The 24,238-nt window shown below is 42.6% G+C and overlaps 1 protein-coding gene and 1 long non-coding RNA gene across 2 annotated transcripts in view; one reads left to right on the top strand and one right to left on the bottom strand.

Moving 5' to 3' along the window:
- PHYKPL (5-phosphohydroxy-L-lysine phospho-lyase) overlaps nt 1-24,238 on the top strand; it is a 35,299-nt gene that overhangs the window by 8,205 nt on the left and 2,856 nt on the right. Inside the window, exons 7-9 of the mRNA XM_060636369.3 lie at nt 575-657; nt 901-1,126; nt 23,692-23,846. Of these exons, the coding sequence (XP_060492352.3) occupies nt 575-657; nt 901-1,126; nt 23,692-23,846 (464 nt within the window). The remainder of the gene's footprint in view (nt 1-574; nt 658-900; nt 1,127-23,691; nt 23,847-24,238) is intronic.
- Nucleotides 14,320-20,371, bottom strand: LOC145715619 (uncharacterized). The gene is made up of 2 exons (XR_014137957.1): nt 15,826-20,371; nt 14,320-15,794 (listed from the first exon to the last, which is right to left on the bottom strand). It is a non-coding gene; the product is annotated as an uncharacterized LOC145715619 (long non-coding RNA).

Below are 24,238 nucleotides of genomic sequence, written 5' to 3'. Positions count from 1 at the left end.
TGTAAGAAATGGGGTCACGGAAGTGCTTTACACAGGACAGTGATGAGTTTGGCGACTGAGCTGAGGCTCACCCTGGTGGCCGATGGAGGATGGACTGCCAGAGGCATCCCACCAGGTGGCATCTGCAGGAGGCCAAGGCAGAAAGTGACAGATATGCCAGGAGGCAGGTGTGTCCAGGTGGAGGGGCTGAGCGTGCGCACAGACACTGGAGAGGCAGAGGCTGTGCTGACTGGATGAAGGAAGAGGCTGGATCAGGGCTGGGGGCTGAGTTTCCCTCGGTGGGGGTGATGGGAGTCACCAGGGAGGAGCAGGGAAGGAACAGGCCAATGGGGAGAAACCTGGGACATGCTGCGTACAAAGGGTCTGGAGAACTCCATGCGGTAAGAGTTGGTTTGCGGCCCCAGAGCAAACCCGGTCACAGGCCAGATGTGACCTGGAGCCCGAAATGGCCACACAGCCACACTGGTGACTGGTCCTGCTTGGAGCCAGTGCTGAGCCAGCATTGGCAGGACATGCTCCGCCTGCCACTCAGTGCCTCCACGGTGGTATCCCCAGCATCCTGTCTCATCCACAGATCGCAGCGTTCTTTGCAGAGTCTCTGCCCAGCGTGGGAGGACAGATCATCCCCCCTGCCGGCTTCTTCCAGGAAGTGGCAGAGTGAGTAGCTGAGATGGCAGGGCTGTAATAATGGGGTTTCCCGACCTTTGTTCCAAATTCCAGCCTCAGCTTGGCCTCTTGGCCAGAACTTTGAGAAGAAATGGTGGCTCTGAGAAAGCCAGCCACCTGCCTAAGGCCCCCACCTTAGTGCTGGCAGAACCAGAGTTCAGGGTCCAAGACCCCCGAGCTCCTGGTCTGATCCTCCTTATCGCAGACCCAGTCGCCATCTGTCCTCTGCCACAGGCACATCCACAGGGCCGGAGGGGTCTTTGTCGCAGACGAGATTCAAGTGGGCTTTGGCCGAGTGGGCCAGCACTTCTGGGCCTTCCAACTGCAAGGAGAAGACTTTGTCCCTGACATCGTCACCATGGGCAAGTCCATCGGCAATGGCCACCCCGTAGCCTGTGTGGCCACAACCCAAGCTGTGGCAAGGGCATTTGAAGCCACCGGCGTCGAATACTTCAACACGGTGAGTGAAGGCTCCAGGGCAAGGGAGCACCGTGTGTCCTGCGGGCCTCACCTTGGTGGTCCTTAAAGAGCAAAGGCCACAGGCCTAGCACTGTGCCCAGTGCACAGATTTCTAAGATGCTGTCCTTGGGGGTTACTGTAGGTCAGAGGGAAAAATATACACAACCTTAATTTTTTTTTTAATGTTTCTTTATTTTTGAGAGAGAGAGCGTAAGCAGAGGAGGGGCAGAGAGAGAGGGAGACAGAGTCCCAAGCAGGCTCCATGCTGTCAGCGCAGAGCCTGTTGTGGGGCTCAAACCCACAAACCAAGATCAGCAAGATCATGACCTGAGCCAAAGTCTGACGCTCAACCAACTGAGCCACCCAGGTGCCCCACACACCTTTTAAAAACTCGCATCAGTCTAAAAGCTGTCTCAAGAGACGGTGCCTTGTAAAGTATGCAGAATGAATACAAAAGGCCCTCTCTCCCTGCTGGGTGTCAGGCCCTGTGCCTGAGCTGATGCAGATGTGTGAGGAGCTCCATCTGTCTGGGTGACTAGTGGTCTGGGAGCAGAGTTAACATTCCAGTTGGAGCTTGGAGGAGGGCATGGCTCCCTGTCCTTGGGGGTGTGGGGGGGAGGCTGGAGAGCTTTCCCTAAGTTCAGCGGCACTGAGAGAACATGCAGGGGGTGAGGGGAGCATGGTCATCATCAGGGGCTTCCTCAGAAAGAGCTGAGGAGTCAGGACCCATCCTGACGTCATGACAAGCCATGACGAGCCATGACGAGCCATGGAAGGGTTTTAACTGGGGACAGATGAGGTCTGAAATACACTTGAGAAGGATCTCTGGTGATCAGTGTAGAGAAAGAACCAGAGGTGGGGAAACGGATCCAGAAGGATCTTGTCTAAGACAGGAAGACCCAAGTCTGGGCACAGGCCACAGGGAGGACATGGGCAGGGACAGCGTCGAGGGAAGAACTCACTATGACTTCTCAAAAAAGAGCCAGTTCAAATTGGGGCTGAAACATGTCAGGATTGGGCAAGGTGGGCAAAAGTTGGCAGAGGTCGTTAAAGGTGAGGGCTGATGGTTTGGCAAATCGTCACTTTGTGCCCAGGAGACACGCAGATAGAGCTCCTGCCCTGGACCAGACCTGTAGACACCTGACCTTGGAGGCGTGGACAGCTTGCATTCGGGGACAGCACAAGGGACGAGGGATGGGGGAGGGAGGGCGGAGAAGGGGTGTCCTGTGAGTGGGGCGTCTGGGGGAACAGGGAGGAGCAGCCCTGGGAGCAGGAAGGAGTGTGTTGTGAGGGCTGAAAGACAGATCTGGGTTTTTATTTCTTTGGCTTAACCTGAAGTGCCCATAGTTAGATCATACAAACCGTGGTTCATGAAGACTCATCCTCTGTCCCTGCACGGTCCTCTCTTCATTAGCCAGCTATCCAGGTACTTTTGTTTATGTAATAAGCATCCAAGAAGCCATTATTCCAAATGAAAGTTAGGACCTGGACAGTAACCTGCATCTACCCGTATGGTTGCTCCCCAGTCCCATCTCATTGCCTCTGCCACCCCGGTAACCATCACCACGTTCATTATTTATTCTGGTTGTTTTTTTAACCTTATAAAACGTGTATCATGCTGTATGTTGTCTTTGGAGATTTGTTTTTTTCACCTAACATTAAGTCACTAAGAATTGTCCACATTGTTTGTCACTGAAGTTTGTTGTTTCTTTAAGGTATGTGTTTACTTTGAGAGAGACAGAGACATTGGGGGGGGGGGGAGGGACACAGAGAGAGGGGTTGAGAGAGAATCCCAAGCAGGCTCCATACTGTCAGCACAGAGCCCAACTCAAAGCTTGAACTCATGAAACCTGAGATCATGACCTGAGCTGAAACCAAGAGTCAGACGCTTAACCGACTGAGCCACCCAGGCACCCCTGAAGTTTGTTTTGACTGCTTTATACTGTCCCCACCATATGAATGGGCCCTGGCTTATTTGTCCATTCCTCTTGATGTGCTCTGGGGTTGTCCCCATGTTTTTTGCTGCTATAAATAACTTTTATAAGTTTCTGTTGTACATGTGCAAAGAGTCTGTCTTAGGAATAGACCCTACAAGTGTAATTGCTAGGTCGTGGGGGTCTGTGTTCACCTCCATTTTAACAGATGATGACATCTGTTTTCCACAGTAGGTCACAAGTTAGCATCCTGCCTGTGGCGGGTAAGAGATTCTGTGGGTCTACTTCCTCTCAAATGCCTTTTAACATTTGCCAGGCAAGTAGGATTAAAATGGTAGCCCCTCATGTCAGGAAGTGGTCTTGATACGCCATTCCCTGGTTTCAAATTACGTGAAACATCTCTTCATATGTTTTTAAGTTTTTATTTAAATTCTAGTTAACGTACAGTATAATGTTAGTTTCAAGGGTACAATATAGTGATTCAGTGCTTCCATACAACACCCAATGTGACACCCATTGTGACAAGTGTGCTCCTTAATCCCCATCACCTATTTCCCCCACCCCCACCCACCTGCCCTCTGATAACCTTCAGTTTGTTCTCTTTAGTTAAGAGTCTGTTTCTTGGTTTGTTTCTCTCTCTCCCTTTTTTCCCCCTTTGCTTGTCTGTTTTGTTTCTTAAAGTCCACATAGGAGTGAAGTCATAGTCATATGGTATTTGTCTTTCTCTGTGACTAACTTATTTCGCTTAGCATTATATTTTCTAGCTCCATCCATGTTGTTGCAAATGGTGAGATTTCATTCCTTTTTATGGCTGAATAACATTCCATTGTTTATATATACCACATCTTCCTTATCCGTTCATCAGTCGATAGACACCTGGGCTGCTTCTATATCTTGGCTATTGTAGATAATGCTGCTATAAACATAGGGTACATGTAACCCTTTGAATTAGTGTTCTTAATATTCTTTGGGTAAATACTCAGTAGTGCCATCGCTGGATCATAAGGCAGTTCTCTTTTTAACTTTTTGAGCAAACTCCATACTGTGGCTGCACCAGTTTGCATTCCCAACAGTGCACAAGGGTGCCTTTTTCTCAACATCCTCACCAACACCTGTTATTTCTTGTGTTGTTGACTTTAGCGTTCTGACAGGTGTGAGGTGATATCTGATTGTAGTTTTGATTTGCATTTCCCTGGTGTTAAGTGACAGTAAACATCTGTTCATGTGCCTGTTGGCCATCTGGATGTCTTCTTTGGAGAAATTTCCGTTAGTGTCTTCTGCCCATTTTTTAATTGCATTATTTGTTTTTTGAGTGTTGAGTTATATTAGTTCTTTATAGATTTTGGATATCTTCATATGTTTATTGGCCATGTGTTTCCTTTTCTGCAAATGCCTGTTTTTTCTTTTGCCCATTTTTTGATTGAGTTACTAGAGCTTTTCTTACTTATTTGCAGGAGTTTTGTGTGCCTGTGTATATGCATTTGTGTATGTGTATATATGCATTTGTGTGTGTGTGTGTGTGTACACAGGGGCACACACACACGTATTCTTGATACTGGCCTTTTGTCAATTGTGTAGGTTGTGAATATGTTCATCCCATTTATAACTTGCCTTTCACTTCTTTTACATATTTTTTGTTGAACCACACTTTTTAATTTTAGCATGGACTACATCAGTCTTTCCTTTAATAATTCTTTTTGTGTCTCATTTCAGAGATCTCTCCCTACCGCTAAAGTCTACAAGGTATTCATCTACAGTTTCTGTCAGGTATCTTAACATTTTTTTTTTTTTTGACATATAAGCCCTTAGTCCACCTGGAGGTGATTTTTGTACATGGTGTGAAACAGGAATCACATTTCATCTCTGTGAATGTGAATAACATGTTTTTAGCTTCCTTTGTTCCCCCGCTGATCGGACATGCTACCTGCATTACGTAACCAGAGTTCATATGCACACAGGTGTGTTTCCAGGTTTTTCTTTCTGTTCTTCTAGTCAGTTTGTCTATCTGTTGCTCTACCACATTGCCTTATTACTAGAACTTCTTAATGAGCTGTATGTCTGGTAGAAAAGTTCTCCTCTGACCTGTTTTTTCCTTCTTCAGAAGTGTTCTGGCCATCCTGGCCCTTTACTATTTCACTGATGTTTTATTTTAAAGTTATCTTTAAACAGGAAAAACCCTGTTGGAATTTTGATAGGGAAATCACTTGAATCTGTAGATGAATTTGAAACAAAAATTGATGTATATTATTGAATCTTGCTACCCATGAACATGGCATACCTCTCCATGTTTTATAAATTCCCCCACAGAGATCTTACACATTATTAAATTTATTCCTAGATATTTGAAACTTTCTATCATAAAAGATGACCTCTCTTTATCTGTATACTCTTTGCTGCTGCTGTATAAAATATGGACTTTTGTATATTAATTTTTTTATCCATTCTCATGCTAAACTGTTCTATCACTTCTAGTAATTTATAGGCAGACCTTTTCTTCTTTGTTCCTATGTAAAAAATCATATCCTCTCAAAAAAATGGCAGTTGTTTGATTATACTGGGTGAGACTTCCAATACATAGTTGACAACCAATGGTGACAGTGGGCATACTTGTCCAGTTTATAGGAATATTTATAATACTTGTCCATCAAGGATGATATTTGGTATAGATTTTCATTTCATCTCTTTTTTAATGTTTTTGGGGTTTTTTGGGGGTTTTTTTTTTTTTGAGAGAGAGAGAGAAGAGTGCAAGGAGGGGAGGGGCAGAGAGAGGGAACACAGAATCTGAAGCAGGCTCCGGGCTCCAAGCTGTCGTAGTAGAGCCCGATGAGGGGCCCAAACCCACGAATCCTGAGATCATGACCTGAGCCAAGTCGGACGCTTAACTGACTAAGCCACCTAGGTGCCCCTAACAAAAATTAATTTAACACTAATTTTCTTAACATTAATTATTCATATTTCCAGGTTTTAATTTCTATCCAGTAAATATTAATAGATATAACCTATATAAACAGAAGCTCTTTGGGTTCCTCAATAATTTTTGAGAGTGTAAAGGGATTCTAAGTTCTACAATGTGAGGGCTGAGGCACCTGGGTGGTTCAGTTGTTAAGCCTCTGACTCTTGATTTCTGCTCAAGTCATGATCTTAGTTGTGAGACTGAACCCCACGTTGGGCTCCATGCTGAGCATGAAGCCTGCTGGGGATTCTCTTTCTCCTTCTCTCTCCCTCCCCTGCTCACGTGCACTTACATGCTCACTCTCTCAGAAAAATTAATTAATTAATTAAATTTAAAGTGAGGACCACTGCAATATTCAGCTCTAGGTTTTTCAAAAATACAGCAGAGTATTATTAACTATGGTAACCATTCTGTACATTATGCCCCCAGAACTTATTTATTTTGTAATTGGAAGTTTGTAACTTTAGACCAACTTCACTAATTTTGCCCAACCCCCACCCTCTCACCTCTGGCAACTACCAATATGTTCTCTGTATCTAAGAGTTCCATCTTGGGTTTGTTTTTTGCTTTTAGTTTTGATTCCACAAATAAGTGAGATATATTATTTGTCTTTCTCTGTCTGACTTATGTCACTTAGCATAATGTCCTCAAGGTACAGGGTATGTTGTCACAAATGGCAAGATTTCCTTCTTTTTTTTAAGGTGGGATAATATTCCATTGTGAATATATACCACATTTTCTGTATCCATTCAACCATGAGTGGACATTTAGATTGCTTCTCTGTCTTAGCTATTGAAAATTGTGCTGCAAAAAACATGGTGGGGTGCAGATATCTCTGAGATAGTGTTTATGTTTCCTTTGGATAAATACCCAGAAGTGGAATTGCTGGATCATATGGTAGTTCTTTTTTTTTTTTAATAGTTATTCATTTGGGGGAGAGTGCAAGCAGGGGAGGGGCAGAGAGAGGGGGACAGAGGACCCGAAATGGGCTCTGCACTGACAGGCTGACAGCAGCAAGCCTGATGTGGGGCTCTAACTCATGAACCACGAGATCGTCACCTGAGCGGAAGTCAGAGGCTCAACCGACTCAGACACCCAGGTGCCCCTGATCATTCTAGTTTTAATTTTTGAGGAACTTCTGTTCGGTTTTCCATAGTGGTTCCCCCTATTTGCATTCCCACCAACAGTACACAAAGGTCCCCTTTTCTCCACATCCTCACCAACGTTTGCTATTTCTTATCTTCTTGGTAATAGCCATTCTCCCAGGTACGAGGTAATACCACAGTTTTGATTTACATTCCCCTGATGACTGGTGATGTTGGGCACCTCTTTGTGTACCTGTTGGCCATCTGTGTGCCCTCTTGGGAAAATGTCTGTTCAGATCTTTTAATGCCCATTTTTTAATCATATTGTTTGCTTTTTGGCTATTGAGTTGTGTGTATTCTGTATATATTTTGACTATTAGCTCCTTATCAAATACATGATTTGCAAATATTTTCTCCCATTTGGTCAGTTGCCTTTTCATTTTGTTGATGGTTTCCTCCGCTGTGCGGATGCTTTTTAGTCTGATGTAGTCCCACTCGTTTATTTTGTTGCCTTTGCTTTTGGTGTTAAATCCAGAAAATTGCCAAGACTGGTGTCAAGGAACTTATCAGGTATGTTTTCTTCTCAGAGTTTTATGGTTTCAGGTCTTATATTCAAATCTTTAATCCATTTTGAGTTAATTTTCGTGTATGGTGTAAAACAGTAGTCAATTTTCCAGGAATTGAATCTTTATCACAAAGAGTAATCTTTTCCATTCCTAATAATGATGTTGGGTCTTAAATCATATTTTATCTGATATGAGTCCACCTTTCAGTCAGCTTTAGATGTGTTTCTTTTATTGAATATATATCTAGAATTTGGGGGGTTTTGGTGTAAATTTGTTAATATTTTAGTTTAAAAGTGATTACTTAAGACAATTTAAATTTAATGTAATTATTGGTATATTTAGGCCTGTTGCTAACATCTTCATTTATAATTTCAGTTTATCATGCTTTTCTCTTTTTTTTTTTATTTATTTTTTATTTTTTTTTAACGTTTATTTATTTTTGAGACAGAGAGAGACAGAGCATGAATGGGGGAGGGTCAGAGAGAGGGAGACACAGAATCTGAAACAGGCTCCAGGCTCTGAGCTGTCAGCACAGAGCCCAACGCGGGGCTCGAACTCACGGACCGTGAGATCATGACCTGAGCCGAAGTCGGCCGCTTAACCGACTGAGCCACCCAGGTGCCCCATGCTTTTCTCTTTTAATAGTATCTGTATTAAAAGTATTCCATCTCAAATCATTTTCAGTGTAAGCCTTTATATTGCAGAACTTCTGCGATCTTGTGTGCCTAAGAATATTTTTTATCAGGGCCTTATATTTAAATATTTTAGCTAGGGGGTATCTGGCTGGCTCAGTTGGTGGAATATGCAACTCTTGATCTCAGGGTTGTGGGTTTGAGCCCCATGTGGGGTGTCGAGATGACTTAAATAAACAAACTTTAAATAAAAATTCAGTGGTTTTTAGTGTACTCACCAAGTTGTACCACCATCAGTACTGTCTTAATTCTGGAACATTTCCATCACCCAGAAAGCAGGCCCATACCCATTAGCAGCTACTCCCTGTTGCCTTCCCTCTGTAAGTCCTGGCAGTCGCTGTCCTTTCTATCTCAATGGATATGTCTGTTCTTATAAATGTATTTCATATAAATGAAATCACACATGTGGCCTTTTGTGTCTGACTTCTGTCACATAGAATAATATTTTCAAGGTTCATCCATGTTATAGCATGAATCAGTACTTCATTCTCTTTTGTGGATGAATAATAATTCCATTGTATGAATAATGCCACATTGCATTTTTCCATTCTTCCATTAATCAACATTTCCCCTTCTTGGCTCTTATGAATAATGCTGCAGTGAACATGTGTGTACATATGTTTGTTTGGACATATATATTCAGTTCTACTGAGTAGGCACCTGTGAGTAGACTTGCTGGATCGTATGGCAACCCTAGGTTTAACTTTTTGAGAAATGACAGACTTTGTCCAAGCAGCTGTACCACTTTACATGCCCGCCCACAATGTATAGGGGTTCCAATTTCTCCATATCCTCTCCAGAATTGTTATTTTCTGTCTTTTATGATAGCCATCCTAGTGAGTGTGAAATAGTACTTCATTGTGGTTTGCATTTCCCTCATGGCTAGTGATGCTGAGCATCTTTTTATATAGTTAATTGACCATTTATATATTCTTTAGGAAATGTCTACTCATTGTCCTTTGCCCATTTTTTTAATTGGGTTACTTATCTCTTTTTGCTGAGTTGTAAGAATCTTTAATTTTTAAAAAGTTTTTATTTTAGAGCATGCATAACTGGGTGAGAGGGGCAGAGAGAGAGAGAGAGAATCTTAAGCAAGGTCCATGCTCAGTGCAGAGCCTGATGCAGGGCTCAATACCATGACCCTGGGATCGTGACCTGAGCTGAAATCAAGAGTTGGATCCTCAGGGTGCCTGGATGGCTCATCAGTTAAGCATCCATCTTTGGCTTAGGTCATGATCCCTGAGTTTGTGAGTTCGAGCCCCGTGTCAGGCTCTATACTGACAGCTCAGAGCCTGGAGCCTGCTTTGGATCCTGTGTCTCCCTCTCTCACTGCCCCTCCCCCACTCACGTTCTCTCTCTCTCTCTCTCTCTCTCTCTCTCTCTCTCTCTCAAACATAAATAAACATTTAAAAAAATTTTTTTAAGTTGGATGCTCAACCTACTGAGCCACCCAGCACCCTAAGAATTAGATACATATCCTAGGTACTAGATCCTTATCAGATAGATAATTTGGAAATATTTTCCCCCATTTCTGACTTGTTTTTCACTTTCTTGGTAGTCTCCTCTGAAGCACAGAGTTTTTAATTTTGAGGGAGTCCAATTATTTTTTTGCTTGTGAGTGCCTTCAAGTCATATCTCACAAACCACTGATGAATCAAAGGTCATGAAGATTTACACCTTTGCTTTCTTCTAAGAATTTTATGATTTTAGCTCTTACATTTAGGTCATTGGTTTATTTTGAGCTAATATTTTGCATATGGTATGAGGTAGGGGTAACTTGACTCTTTTGCATGTGGATATCTTGTTGACTCAACACCATTTGCTGAAGATTATTTTTATCCTTGGGGCACCTGGGTAGCTCAGTTGGTTGAGCATCCAACTTCAGCTCAGGTCATGATCTCGCAATTTGGGAGTTCAAGCCCCACATCAGGCTCACTGCTGTCAACGCAGAGCTCGCTTCAGATTCTCTGTCCCCTTCTCTCTGCCCCTCCCCCACTTGTTTATTTAAAATATTTAAAACATATTTTTTAAAAAGACTATTTTTACCCCATTGAATGGTCTTGACGCCCCTGTCAAAGTTGACCAGCAACAAAACCTAAAATAACTAAATAGGATTACATCTATAATCAAAAAGCTTGTATACAGAGAAGGAAACTATCAACAAAACAAAAAGGTGGCATACTGAATGGGAAAAGGTATTTGCAAATCATACATCCAGGAAGGGGTTAATACCCAAAATATGTAAAGAACTTACACAACTTAATAATTAAAAAAAAAAAAGTTGAAAAATGAACAGAAGCCTTGAATAAACATTTTTCCGAAAAAGACCTACAGATGGCCAACAAGCACATGAAAAGATACTGAACACCACTCATCATCAGGGAAATGCAAATCAAAACCACAATGAGGTATCTCCTCACACCTATCAGAATGGCCTTTATCAAAAAGATGAAAAATAACAGGTGTTGGCGAGGATGTGGAGAAAAGGTGTTGATGGGAATGTACATTGGTGCAGTCACTATGGAAAGCAGTACAGAGGTTTCTGGAAGAAAAAAAAAAAAAAAAACTTAAAATAGAGCTACCATATAACCCAGCAATTCCACTTCTAGGAATTTATCTGAAGAAAATAAAAACATCAATCTGAAAAGAACTATCCACTGCTGTGTTCATCATGCGTTATTTGCAAGAACCAAGATAGGAAAGCAGCCCAAGTGTTCGTCAATTTGTGAATGGATAAAGAAGACGTGGTATATGATGTACACAGTGCGATATTACTCACCCATAGAAAAGAATGAAATCTTGCCACTTGTGACAATAAGGATGGAGCTAGAGAGTACTGGGCTAAGTGAAACAAATCAGAGAACGACACATACCATATGATTTCACTTTTATGTGGACTCTGAAAAAACAGTTGATACTGAGTTTTGTGAGTTTTTATATAGTTTGGGTATTAAGCCCTTATGAGATCTCTTATTTGCACATCTTCTTCCATTTAGTAGGTTTCCTTTTCGTTTTGTTTATGATTTCCTTCACTGTGCAAAAGTTTTTCAGTTTGATGTAGTCCGAATGGTTTATTTTTGCTTTTGTCGTCCTTGCCTGGACAGATCCAAAAAGATAAATGTCCAAGAGTTTACTGCCTGTTTTCTTCTGGGAGTTTTATGGTTTTAGGTCTTACATTTAAGTCTTTAATGCATCTTGAGCTTATTTTTATATATGATGTAAGAAAGTGGTCCAGTTTCATTCTTTAGCATGTAGATGTCCAGTTTTCCTAACACCATTTATTGAATACACTGTCTTTTCTCCATTGTATGTTCTTGCCTCCTTTGTCATAGATTAATTGGCCAAATAAGTGTGGGTTTATTTCTGGACTCTATTTTGTTCCATTTGTCTACGTGTTTGGTTTTGTGCCAGTGCCATGTTGTTTTAATTACTATAAATTGTATCATTTGAAATCTGGGAGTATGATTGATACCTCCTGCTTTGTTCCTTTTTCTCAAAGTTCCTTTGGCTATTGGGAGTCTTTTTAGGATTATTTGTTCCAGTTCTGTGAAAAAAATGTCACTGGGTATTTTGATACGGATCGCATCAAATCCATAGGCTGCTTTTGGTAGTATGGACATGGGAATAATATTAATTCTTCCAACCCATGAGCACAGTATATCTTTCCATTTATTTGTGTCATCTTCAATTTCTTTCATCAGTGTCTTACAGTTTTCAGGGGACAGCTGTTTCATCTCCTCAGTTAAATTTATTCCTAATTATTTGTTGATGCAATTGTAAACGGGATGGTTTCCTTAATTTCTGCAATAATTTGCTACTAGTATATAGAGACACAAGATTTCTGTTTATTTTGCATCCTTCAACTTTACTGAATTCCTTTATGCTAATAGTTTTGGGGTGCAGACTTGAGAGTTTCTTATATTGTAGTAGGTCATCTGTGCATCATGACCGTTTTACTCCTTCTTTCTAATTTGGATGTCTTTTATTTCCTTGTCTTGCCTGATTGCTGTGGCTAGGACAGTGTTCAATAAAAGTGGCAGGAGGGAGTATCCTTGTCTTCTTCAGGAAAAGCTTTCAACGTTTCACTATCGTGTATGATGTTGGTTGTGGGTTTGCCATGTATGCCCTTTTTTGTGTTTGAGGTATGTTCTGTCTGTACCCACCTTTTGTAGAGATTTTATTATGAATGGATTTTGAATTTTGTCAAATGCTTCTTCATCTCTTGACTGACTGATTTTTATCCTTTGTTTTGTTAATGTGGTGTATGTATCACATTGAATGATTTGCAGATATTGAACCATCCTTGCATCCCAGAAATAAGTCCCATGTGATCATGGTGTATGAGCTTTAATGTATTAGTTGAATTTGGTTTACTAGTATTTTGTTAAGCATTTTTGCATCTTATGTTCATCAGGGATATTGGCTTGTAATTTTCGTTTTTTTACAGTGTCTTTGGGTTAGGTATCATGGTAATGCTGGCCTCATGAGCATAAATAAGTGTTCCTTCCTTTTCAGTTTTTTGGAATAAACTGAAAAGTTTCAGAAAGATAGGTATTAACTCTTTAAATGTTTGGTAGAATTCACCTATGAAGCTGTCTGGTCCTGGACTTTTGGTTTGGGGGAGTTTTCTTTGTTTTCGTTTTTGTTTCTTTACTGATTGAAATTCATTACTAATAATCATCTGTTCAGATTTTTGTTTTATTCCTGATTCAGTCTTGGAAGATTGCATGTTTCTAGGAATTTATTTATTTCTTCTAGGTTGTCCAATTTAATGGCATATAATTGTTCATGAAAATCTTTTATGATCCTTTATATTTCTGTGGTATTGGTTGTAACTTCTCTTTCACTTCTAATTTTATTTGGTCCTCTCTCTTTTTTCTTGACAAGTCTGACCAAAGGTTTTTCAATTTTGTTTATTAAAGAACCAGCTCTTAATTTCATTGATTTTTTTTTTTTTGTCGTTAGTCTTTATTTACTTCTGTTCTGATCTTTATATTCTTCCTTCTACTGACTTTTGACCTTATTCTTTTTTTTTTAGCTCCTTTAGGTGTGAGCTCAGATTGTTTAAGATTTTTCCGGTTTCTTAGGGGCAGCTGGGTATCTTCATCGGTTAAGTGTCTGACTTCGGCTCGGGTCATGATCTCACAGTCCAGGAGTTTGAACCCCATGTTGGGCTCTGTGCTGACAGCTCAGAGCCCGGAGCCTGCTTCTGATTCTGTGTCTCTCTCTCTCTGCCCCTCCCCTGCTTGCATTCTGTCTCTCTTTCTCAAAAATAAACATTAAAAAATATGTATTTAAGATTTTTCCAGTTTCTTGATATGGACCTGTGTCACTATACTGCCCTGTTAAAACTGCTTTTGCTGTTTCCCATAGATTTTGGAGCATTGTTTTTTTCATTTTTGTCACAGGTATTTTCTTATTTCCTCTTTGATTTATTCATTAACCTATTGGTTGTTTAGTAGCATCTTGTTTCGCCTCCATGTGTTTGTATTTCTTCCATTTCCTTTATTGTCAGTGATTTCTCCTTTCACACTGTTGTGGTTGGTAAGTGTGATTTCATTCATCTTCAATTTATTAGACTTGTTTTGTGGCCTTGTGATCTGTACTGGAGAATGTTCCATGTGCACTTATTCTGGGGTGCCTGGGTGGCTCAGTCCGTTAAGTGTCCAACTTCAGTTCAGGTCATATTCTCACAGCTGGTGAGTCTGAGACCTGTGTCAGGCTCTGTGCTGACAGCTCAGAGCCTGGAGCCTGCTTTGGGTTCTGTGTCTCCCTCTCTCTCTGCCCCTGCTTCGCTCACATTCTGTCTCTATCTCTCAAAAATAAAAATGTTAAAAAAATTTTTTTAAATGATCCCTTTTATCATTATATTATGCTCTTCTTTATCTCTTATTTCAATCTTTGTTTTAAAGTATATTTTGTCTGATATAAGTATTGCTACCTTTTTGCTTCTATTTGCATGGATTATCTTTTTTCCATCTCTTTACTTCCAGTTTGTATGTTAAGTCTGAAGTGAGTCTCTTGTAGCCAGCATATAGATGAGTCCTGGGTTTGTTCCTTTGTTTAATCCATTCAGCTACCCTGTGTCTTTTGACTGGATCATTGAGTCCATTTACAGTTGTAGTGATTATTGATAGCTATGTATTTACTGCCATTTTCTTTTCTGCTGGTTTTGCAATTCTCTATTGCTTTTTCTCTTGCTTTCTTGTGCTTTGATGACCTTCCTTACTGTTATGCTTAGATTCCTTTCTGGGTTTTTTTTTTGTGCATCTATTATAGGTTTTGGGTTTGTGGTTACCATGAGATTCATATATAACAAGCTGTGTATAGCAGTCTGTTGTAAATTGGTAGTTAAGTTCAAACTCATTCTAAAAACATTATATTTTGGGAGCACCTGGATAGCTCAGTCAGTCAAGCACTGGACTTTAGCTCAGGTCATGATCTCACGGTCCGTGGGTTCAAGCCCTGCATCGAGCTGTGTGCTGACAGCTCAGAGACTGGAGCCTGCTTCGGATTCTATGTCTCCCTCTCTCTCTCTCTCTCTGCCCCTCCCCCACTCACACTGTCTCTAAGGAAAAAAAAATGTTTTTTAGTTACATTTTTACTCCACTCCCCCCCACACACACATTTTATGGTTTTGATGTCACATTTTCACCATTTTATAAGTGGTTGTTCCACTACTTTTTCTATGTTTGCCTTTACCAGTGAGGGTTTTTTTTTTTCTCATATTTCCTTATTTCTAGTTACTGTCTTTTCTTTTCTGCTTTAAAAAGTCCCTTTAATATTTTTTGTGAAGCCAGTATAATGGTGACGAACTCCTAGCTTTTGCTGACCAGGAAATTCTTTTACCTCTACTTATACTCTGAATGATAACCTTGCCAGGCAGAGTATTCTTGGTCATAAGGTTTTGTTTGTTGGTTTGTTTTTCCCTTTCAGCACTTTGAATATATTATATCACAGCCTTCTGACCAACAAAGTTTTTTTTTTCCTTTTTTTTTAATGTTTATTTTTGAGAGGGAGTGTTCACGCAAGCATGAGCAAGGGAGGGGCAGAGAAGGGGGGCGGACAGAGCCAAACCAGGCTCCTCTGTCCTGGATCCAAAGCAGGCTCCGTGCTGACGGCAAAGAGCCTGATGTGGGGTTCAAACTCACGAGCCATGAGATCATGACCTGAGCTGAAGTTGGATGCTTATAATCAACTGAGTCACCCAGGAGCCTCTGACCTACAAAGTTTCTCCTGAAAATTAGCTGATAGTCTTATCAGTGTTCCCTTACTACTTGCTTTTCTCTTGCTGCTTTTTTTCATGTCTTTTATTTTTTTATTATTTCTTAAAGTTTATTTATTTTGGGGGCACCTGGGTGGCTCAATCAGTTAAGTGGCCAACTCTTGGGTCGGCTCAGGTCATGATCTCATGGTTCGTGAATTTGAGCCCTGCAGCTCTGTGCTGCTCTGTGGAGCTCTGTGCTCCACAGCTCTGTGCTCACAGTGTGTAACCTGCTTGGGATTCTCTCTCCTCTTCTCTCTCTGCCCCTCCCCTGCTCACACTCGCTCACTTGCTCTCTCTCAAAAATAAATAAAAATATTAAAAATTTTTTTTAAATGTTTATTTTTGAGAGAGAGAGCAGGAGCAGGGGAGAGGCAGAGAGAAAGAGAGGGAGAGAGTCCCAAGCAGGCTCCACACTGTCAGCATGGAGTGCAGCACAGGGCTCGAACCCACAAACTATGAGATCACGACCTGAGCCAAAACCAAGAATTGGATGCTTAACTGACTGAGCCACTCAGGTGCCCCATCTCTTGCTGCTTTAAGATTCCCACTGTCTTTACTTTTTGACATTTTAATGATAACATGTCTTGGTGTGGGTCTCTTTGGGTTCATCTTATTTTGGACTTGTGCTTTCTGGACTTGTATGTCTTGGTTAGGCAAGTTTTCAGCCTTAATTCTTCAAATAGGTTTTCAGTCTCTTTTACTCTCTCCTCTCCTTCTGGGACCCCAGTATGTGAATGTTAGTACACTTGATGTTGTCCCAGAGGCCCCTTAAATGATCTTGTTTTTTAATTCTTGTTTCTTTTTACTGTCCCAGTTAAGTGGTCTCCACTACCGTCTTCCAGATCACTGATCCATTCTTCCGTATCATCTAGTCTACGTTTATTCCCTCTAGTATATATTTCCTTTTCTTTATTGTATTCTTCAGCTCTGATTGCTTTTTTATTTTCTGTCTCTTGGTTTAAGTTCTCACTGTTTTTATCCATTCTTCTCCCCAAGTTTGGTAAGCATCTTTCTGACCATTACTTTGAACTCTTTATTGGGTATATTGCTATCTTGATTTTATTTAGTTCTTTTTCTCAGGTTTTGTCTTGTTCTTTGATTTAAAACATATTTCTCTGTCTCATTTTGCACGACTGTCTGCGTTTTTTAAATTTTTTTTTAATGTTTTTACTTATTTTTGAGACAGAGAGAGACAGAGCATGAGCAGGGGAGAGGCAGAGAGAGGGGGAGACACAGAATCTGAAGCAGGCTCCAGGCTCTGAGCTGTCAGCACAGAGCCTGACGCGGGGCTCGAACTCACGGAGTGTGAGATGGTGACCTGAGCAGAAGTCGGACGCTCAACCGACTGAGCCACCCAGGTGCCCCTGTCTGCATTTGTTTCTATGTATTAGGTAGTTCAATTACCTCCCTGTCTTGAAGGAGTGGCCTTACATAGATGTCCTGTGGGGCCCAGAAGAGCAATTCCTCCTGGCCACCAGAGCCAGGTGCTCCATGGGTGTTCCCTGTGTAGGCTACGTGCACCCTTGTGTTGTGGCAGGCCTGCACCTCCTGTGGGCACACTGTCAGGTGGAGTTGGCCCCCTGCCTGGCTGGCATTGCTGTAAGCCTGCTAGTGCGAGGCCCCCAGGTGCCCAGGTTCTAGGCTGTTGTTTGTGGGAACTTATTACTAATTTTTTCTTTTTACTTGCTGTAGGTCTTTTCTTTCTTGAGAGAGAGAGAGAGGGAGGGAGCACACACTAGCAGGGGAGGGACAGAGGGAGAGAGAGACTCTTAAAGGAGGCTTCATGCTGAGCGCAGAGCCTGACGCAGGGCTCAATCTCACAACCATCAGATCATGACCTGAGCCAAAATCAAGAGTCAGACACTTAACCGACTGAGCCACCCAGGTCCCCATACTTGCTATATGTCTCTTACATTTTCTGTTTCTTTTAGAGTCGATGTCAGTAGTTTTCATCTTTTAAGAATTTGTGCATTTCATCTCCGCTGTCTAGCTCACTGACATACATTTTTTCATATTCTTCCCTTATAATCCTTTTTGCTTCTTTAAGATTGGTAGTGATGGGTCCTCTCATTCCTAATTTTAGACATTTGAGTATCTTTGGCAGTCTAGTTGAGGTTGGTCAATTTTATTTATCTTCTCAACGAACTTTTGATTTTTTTTTTTCTGTTGTTTTTCTTTATTTCCATGTATTTCCACTCCAATCTTTAGGATTCCCTTCCTTCTGCTTGCTTTTGGTTTTGATTGCTCTTTTTTGTAGTTTCTTAGTGGGGGGGGGGGGGGGAATTAGATTATTCGAGATCTGTTTTCTAACACATGTAATTACAGACATAAATCTTCATGTAATTACTATCACTGCATCCCGTAAATTTTGGCATGTTGTGTTTTGTCATTAACCTGTATTTTTATTTTCTATTTTTTTAATGTTTTAGTTACTTATTTTGAGGGGGGGAGGGGCAGAGAGAGAGGGAGAGAGATAATCCTAAACAGACTCTGATGCAGGCTCCATCTCACAAACCATGGCATTCACATGTATTTTTAAATGCCCTTGTGGGGCGCCTGGGTGGCTCAGTCGGTTGAGCTCCCGACTTCGGCTCAGGTCCTGATCTCACGGTACATGAGTTCGAGCCCCATGTTGGGCTCTGTGCTGACAGTTCGGAGCCTGGAGCCTGCTTCGGATTCTGTGTGTGCCTCTCTGCACCTCCCCCACTCGCTCGCTCTCTCAAAAATAAACATTAAAAAAAATTTTTTAAGGGTCCGTGTGACTTTGACCTATTGATGCACTTGAGAAGACTGTTTATTCCGCTCTGTATGCGTCTGTTAGGTCTAGTTGGCTTATAGTGATGTTCACATCTTGTTTCCATGTTGATCTTCTGTGGGGGTTCTCTCAATGACTGAAAATGAGAGACTGAACTCTCCAGTTGTCACTGAGTTGTAGATTTCTCCTTTCAGTTCTGTCAGTGCTTACTTTGTGTATTTTGGGGCTCTGTTTTTAAGTACAAATGTGTTTGTAATGGTCACGTCCTTTGGATAGATGGACTCTTTTGGCATAAGAAACTACTTGTCAGTGTTGCTAAGAACAATTTTGATCTGCAAGTCTTTTACTTCTATTAGTACAGCTCCTCCAGCTCTTCTGCTGTTTACATAGTGTGCCATCTCCACGCTTTTGCTTTCAACCCACTTGTTGTCTTTACCAGTGCTCTTTATTTCTTCATGTGAATTTGAGTTACTATCTGATCACTTTTCATCTCAGCCTGAAAAAACACCATTAGTATTTTTTGTAAAGTAGATCTGCTAGTGACACTTTTCAGTATTTATCTGGAATTGTCTTCGTTCCCCCTTTCATTTTTATTTATTTTTTAAACATGCAGTTTCTCTAACACACAGTTTTTAATTTTTTAAATTTTCTTTAATGTTTATATATGTATTTTGAGAGAGAGCACACAAGCAGGGGAGGGGCAGAGAGAAAGGGAGAGGGAGGATCCCAAGCAGGCTCCACACTGTCAGTACACAGCCAGACACGGGGCTCAATCTCACAAACCGTGAGATCGTGACCTGAGCTGAAATCTAGAGTCAGATGCTTATCCAACTGGGGTGCCCTAATCTTTTTCTTTCATTACTTGCAATATGTCACCCCACTGCCCCCGCCCTTTGTGGTTTCTGATGAGGAATCAGCTGTTAATCTTGTTGAGGATCTCTTGCATATGGTGAGTTATTTCTCTCTTGCTGATTTCAGTATTCTTTTTTTAATTGAGCTATAATTGGCATATGGTATTATATTAGATTCATACAACATGATTCAATTATCTGTCTGTATTCTGAAGTGACCACAAGTCCAGTTAGCATCCATCACCACACAGGTATGTTTTTTTCCCCATAAGAACTTTTAAGATCTACTCTCTTAGCAGCTTTCAAATATATGATACGGCATCATTAACTACAGTCACGATGCTGCACATTACATCCCCATGATGTAGTCATTTTATAACTAGAAATTTGTCCCCTTTTGACCACCTTCACCCATTTCTCCTACTTTCCTTGTCCTTGTGTCTCTTTCCCTCTCTCCTCTTCTCCTTCTGGGACTCCCATTTGCAAATACTGGTTTGTGTCATTGTGTCCCACAGGTTGCTGAAACTCTGTTCACGGTTTCATTCTGGTTTTCACACAGGACTATCTCAATTGACAGATCTTCAAATCTGCTGATTCCTTCACCTCTTTGCCCAAATCTACTGTTGAGCCTCTCTGGTGAATTTTTCGTTAGTTACTGTGCTTTTCAACTCCAGAATTCCCATTTAGTTCTTTTTTGAAATTTCTGTCTCTTGGGGCACCTGGGTGGCTCAGTCAGTTGAGCACCTGACTTTGGCTCAGGTCCTGATCTCACAGTGCATGAGTTCCAGCCCCGCATTGGGCTCTCTGCTGTCAGTGTGGAACCCGGTTTGGATCCTCTTTCTCCCTCTCTCTCTGCCCCTCCCCTGCTTGCACTCTCTCTCTCTCAAAAAATAAACATTAAAAAACAATTTGTCAGGGGCGCCTGGGTGGCGCAGTCGGTTAAGCGTCCGACTTCAGCCAGGTCACGATCTCGCGGTCCGTGAGTTCGAGCCCCGCGTCAGGCTCTGGGCTGATGGCTCGGAGCCTGGAGCCTGTTTCCGATTCTGTGTCTCCCTCTCTCTCTGCCCCTCCCCCGTTCATGCTCTGTCTCTCTCTGTCCCCAAAATAAATAAAAAACGTTGAAAAAAAAATTTAAAAAAAAAAAAAAAAAATTTGTCAGGGGCGCCTAGGTGGCTCAGTCGGTTGGGCAGCCGACTTCAGCTCAGGTCATGATCTTGTGCGGTCCGTGAGTTCGAGCCCCGCGTCAGGCTCTGTGCTGACAGCTCAGAGCCTGGAGCCTGTTTCAGATTCTGTGTCTCCCTCTCTCTGACCCTCCCCCGTTCATGCTCTGTCTCTGTCTCAAAAATAAACGTTAAAAAAAAATTTTTTTTAAAACTTTGTCTCTTTAATGATATTCTGTATTTGGTGAGACGTCATTTTCATGCTTTGCTTTTTTAGTTCCTGCAGTATGGTTTCAACTTTTAACATACATGCATAACACCTGATTTAAAAGGTTTGTCTAGCGGCACCTGGGTGGCTCAGTTGGTTAAGCATCTGACTTCGGCACAGGTACTGATCTCACGGCTTGTGGGTTCAAGCCCAGCATCAGGTTCTGTGCTGACAGCTCAGAGCCTGGAGCCTGCTTCAGATTCTGTCTCTGTCTCTCTCTGCCCCTCCCCAGTTTGTGCTCGTTCTCTCGCTCTCTCTCTCTCAAATATAAACATCAAAAAATAATAAAGTAAATTAAAATTAAAGTTAAAAACATATATAATGTTTGTCTAGGAAGGCCACCATCTTGGCTTCCCCAGGGACAGTTTCTATTGATTGTTCCTCACCCCCATGTAGGAATCCTGCTTTCTTCTTTCCTTGCAGGTTTCATAATTTTCTTCTGAAAACTGGACAATAATCCACCAACTTTGGAAATCACTTTCCCTCCTTATAATTTGGTATTTTTTATTACTGTCTGTGTAATGCCTTTTCCGAACTAAGTCTGTGAAGTTTGTATTCTGTGTCACACATGATCTCTTTAGTCTTTGCTTGGGTGGCTTAGTGATCATCTAATGATTGGACAGATATCTTAAATATCTCTCAGCCTTTGACAGATGGTTCCGCATGTGTTAGGGCAGGACTTCAACACTCAGCCATGCAGCCTACAACTGTCTCAGCCTTCACTTCCTCCTTCTGCAGGGCCTCAAGATAGCCAGTGGTGAGAGCTTAGAGCTTTTCAGGTCTTTCCTGAAAAGGCAATGGCACAGGGCATGAGCATATCCCTATGCGTATGCATGACCTTCTAGATTCTCCAGGACTATGTCAGAACTTGTTCATTTTTTTTTTTTTTAAATGTTTATTTTGAGGGGCGCCTGGGTGGCTCAGTCGGTTAAGCGTCCGACTTCAGCTCAGGTCACGATCTCACAGTTCGTGAGTTCGAGCCCCACGTCGGGCTCTGGGCTGATGGCTCAGAGCCTGGAGCCTGCTTCCAATTCTGTGTCTCCCACTCTCTCTGACCCTCCCCCATTTATGCTCTGTCTCTGTCTCAAAAATAAATAAACGTTAAATAAAATGAAATAAAATGAGATGAAATGAAATAAATGTTTATTTTGAGAGAGCACGTGCACGTGTGTGCGCATGTGGGGTATGGACAGAGAAAGAATCCCAAGCAGGCTCTGCGCTGTTAGCACAGAGCCCGACACGGAGTTCCATCTCACAAACCGTGGGATCCTGACCTGAGCCACAATCAGTCGGAGACTTAACCACTCAGGCGCCCCTTGTTCATCTTCTGTTGCTCTTCTGGAATGATCTTGGGGCCACAGGTCAACCTGTCTATTGTGCCAGTTCAGCATCTTGGCCAGGTCATGGTTCCAAACAAAAGATGCTATAATACATACACTCCACCTTTTAACAAGTTCATGGTTAATAATACTATACAGTAAGTAGCCTTGGTCCATCCCCTGTGTCCGTTCCACACATAATTTGTTTTGGACGGATTAGAAATCCGCCTCATGGCAGACTCACCTAGGAAGCTTCTTATGCGCTCAAGCATGGGGCTCTGCTCACAGATTTTGAAGATGATCTAGCAAGACACCATTACACACCCATTAGAAAAAAATTCCAAGCCTTTTTGAGGATGGGAGCGCCTGGAATTTTGTAGACAAATGATGGGAATGTGATAGGACAACTACTTCGGAAGAGTCTTAACAGTTTTTTTTATAAAGCTCAACACACATTGATCGTACAACCCAGCAGCTCCACTCCTAAGAGAAATGAGAACATACGTTTGCACGAAGCCTTGTTAGAAATGTTCTCAATGGTTTTATTCGTAATAGCCAAAATCAAAAAATAATGCAAGGGGCCATTAACTGGAGATTGCACAGACAAATGGCAACATCCATATCGTGGAATACTAGCACCAATAAAATGAACAAACTACTGATCCACACAAGACAGGAAATTTTCAAAACCATGTTGTGCAGAAGCGGCCAGGCACAGAAGGGAACATCCTCTGCGATTTCATTCATACGACATTCTGGAAAAGGCAAAACTGTACTGACAGCAAGTGGTTGCCTGGGCCAGTAGTGGAGGGACACAAGGAACTTTCAGGGGGTGATGGAAACGTTTGGTATCTGCGTTGTGGTGGAGGCTCCACAGGTCTATATACTTGTCAAATTGCACTGAACTATATACAGTGGAAATATATGCGGTTTGTTGTATATACACTATAGCTCAATAGTTTTCTTTTTAAGTATGTTTAAAAAAAAAAAATAGTCTGCAAGAGACCACCTTACTCCTAACTTTCTGTAACACAGGTCCCCACTCAGACATCTGCAAAGCCAGGCAGAGGAAGAGAGTCCAAGCAGTCAGGGTGCCCGAAGGGGACAGCCAGTTCCTGTGTAGACAGGCCAGGTTTAAGTCAAGAATACATATTTACCATTAGCACCTAATTCAAAGCTTTTGATGCCATGCAAGCCACACACAAATCCTCAGGCCACATGTGGCTTACAGTCCGCTGACTTATGGTCTGCACCCTAAAATCTGTCAAACAACAGAGCACTGAGCCAAATGACAGAGTGGCTTTTCCTGGGTGTGGCTCCAGCATGGTGCTCTTGACCCTCTCTGAAGGAGGTGATGGGAACGAGTCCAATGCTCTGGGTCTGGCCCTGACCTGGGAGATGGGGCCCTAAAGCCTCTTGACAAAAACCAGCTCTGTGGGAATGACCACTCCTCTCCTCTGATTCTGCCTCTTGGGGCTCCTCCTGTACCCCTGAGGGTGCCTTACCTGAGTTACAGTCACATCAGCACCTGGAAAGGCAGGACAGCCCACGGGGGCTTCAGGAGAACCCCATTTGCCCGAGTCCCCTTAATTCTGAGGGGTTCGGGCCTGTGCTCGTCGCTGCCCTTGGAACGTGGGTGGCAGTTCTGCCCTCATGCTCCCTGAGGCACAGCCCACTTTCCTGAGCATCTGACACGCCCTTTGTGCCCCGGCTCAGTTTGGAGGCAGCCCGGTGTCCTGTGCCGTGGGCCTGGCCGTCCTGGACGTCCTAGAGAAGGAACAGCTGCAGGCCCATGCCGCCTCCGTGGGCAGCTTCCTGATGGAGCTCCTCAGACAGCAGAAAGCCAAACATCCCATCATTGGGGACGTCAGGTGAGGCTCAGGGCAGCTGCTAGGGGCCAAGTGGGGGGGGGGGGGGGTTCTTGTATCACCTAACCACCCGGGTCGGGGTTGGGGGGCGGGATTTTTCTCTCTGCTCCACAGAACTAAAGCACTGAGAGGTGCTCTTGTCCAGAATGGCGCTTCTAGGGAAGGGAAAACCAGGATCAAACTAGGCTCAGACCCCCAACCTTTCCTCTGTTACCCCTGGGGTCCCTCCCATCAGTTACTTCCTAGAACTGGGTCACCACCCTCTGAGAGTCCCTACAGCACTTAGCCTCCCCAAGAGGCCGAGGAACAGCCCCAGAGCTGACAGGGGCTTGGCTGAGGCCCAGGACCGTGGTCCCTTGGGCCTGGCCTCCTAAGACATTGTCTTTCTGCTCCAG

This window comes from Panthera onca, chromosome A1 (assembly GCF_046562875.1).
Source record: "Panthera onca isolate mPanOnc1 chromosome A1, mPanOnc1 haplotype 2, whole genome shotgun sequence".
Classification (NCBI taxonomy): domain Eukaryota; kingdom Metazoa; phylum Chordata; class Mammalia; order Carnivora; family Felidae; genus Panthera; species Panthera onca.
This window is presented reverse-complemented; position numbering and strand designations above follow the sequence as displayed.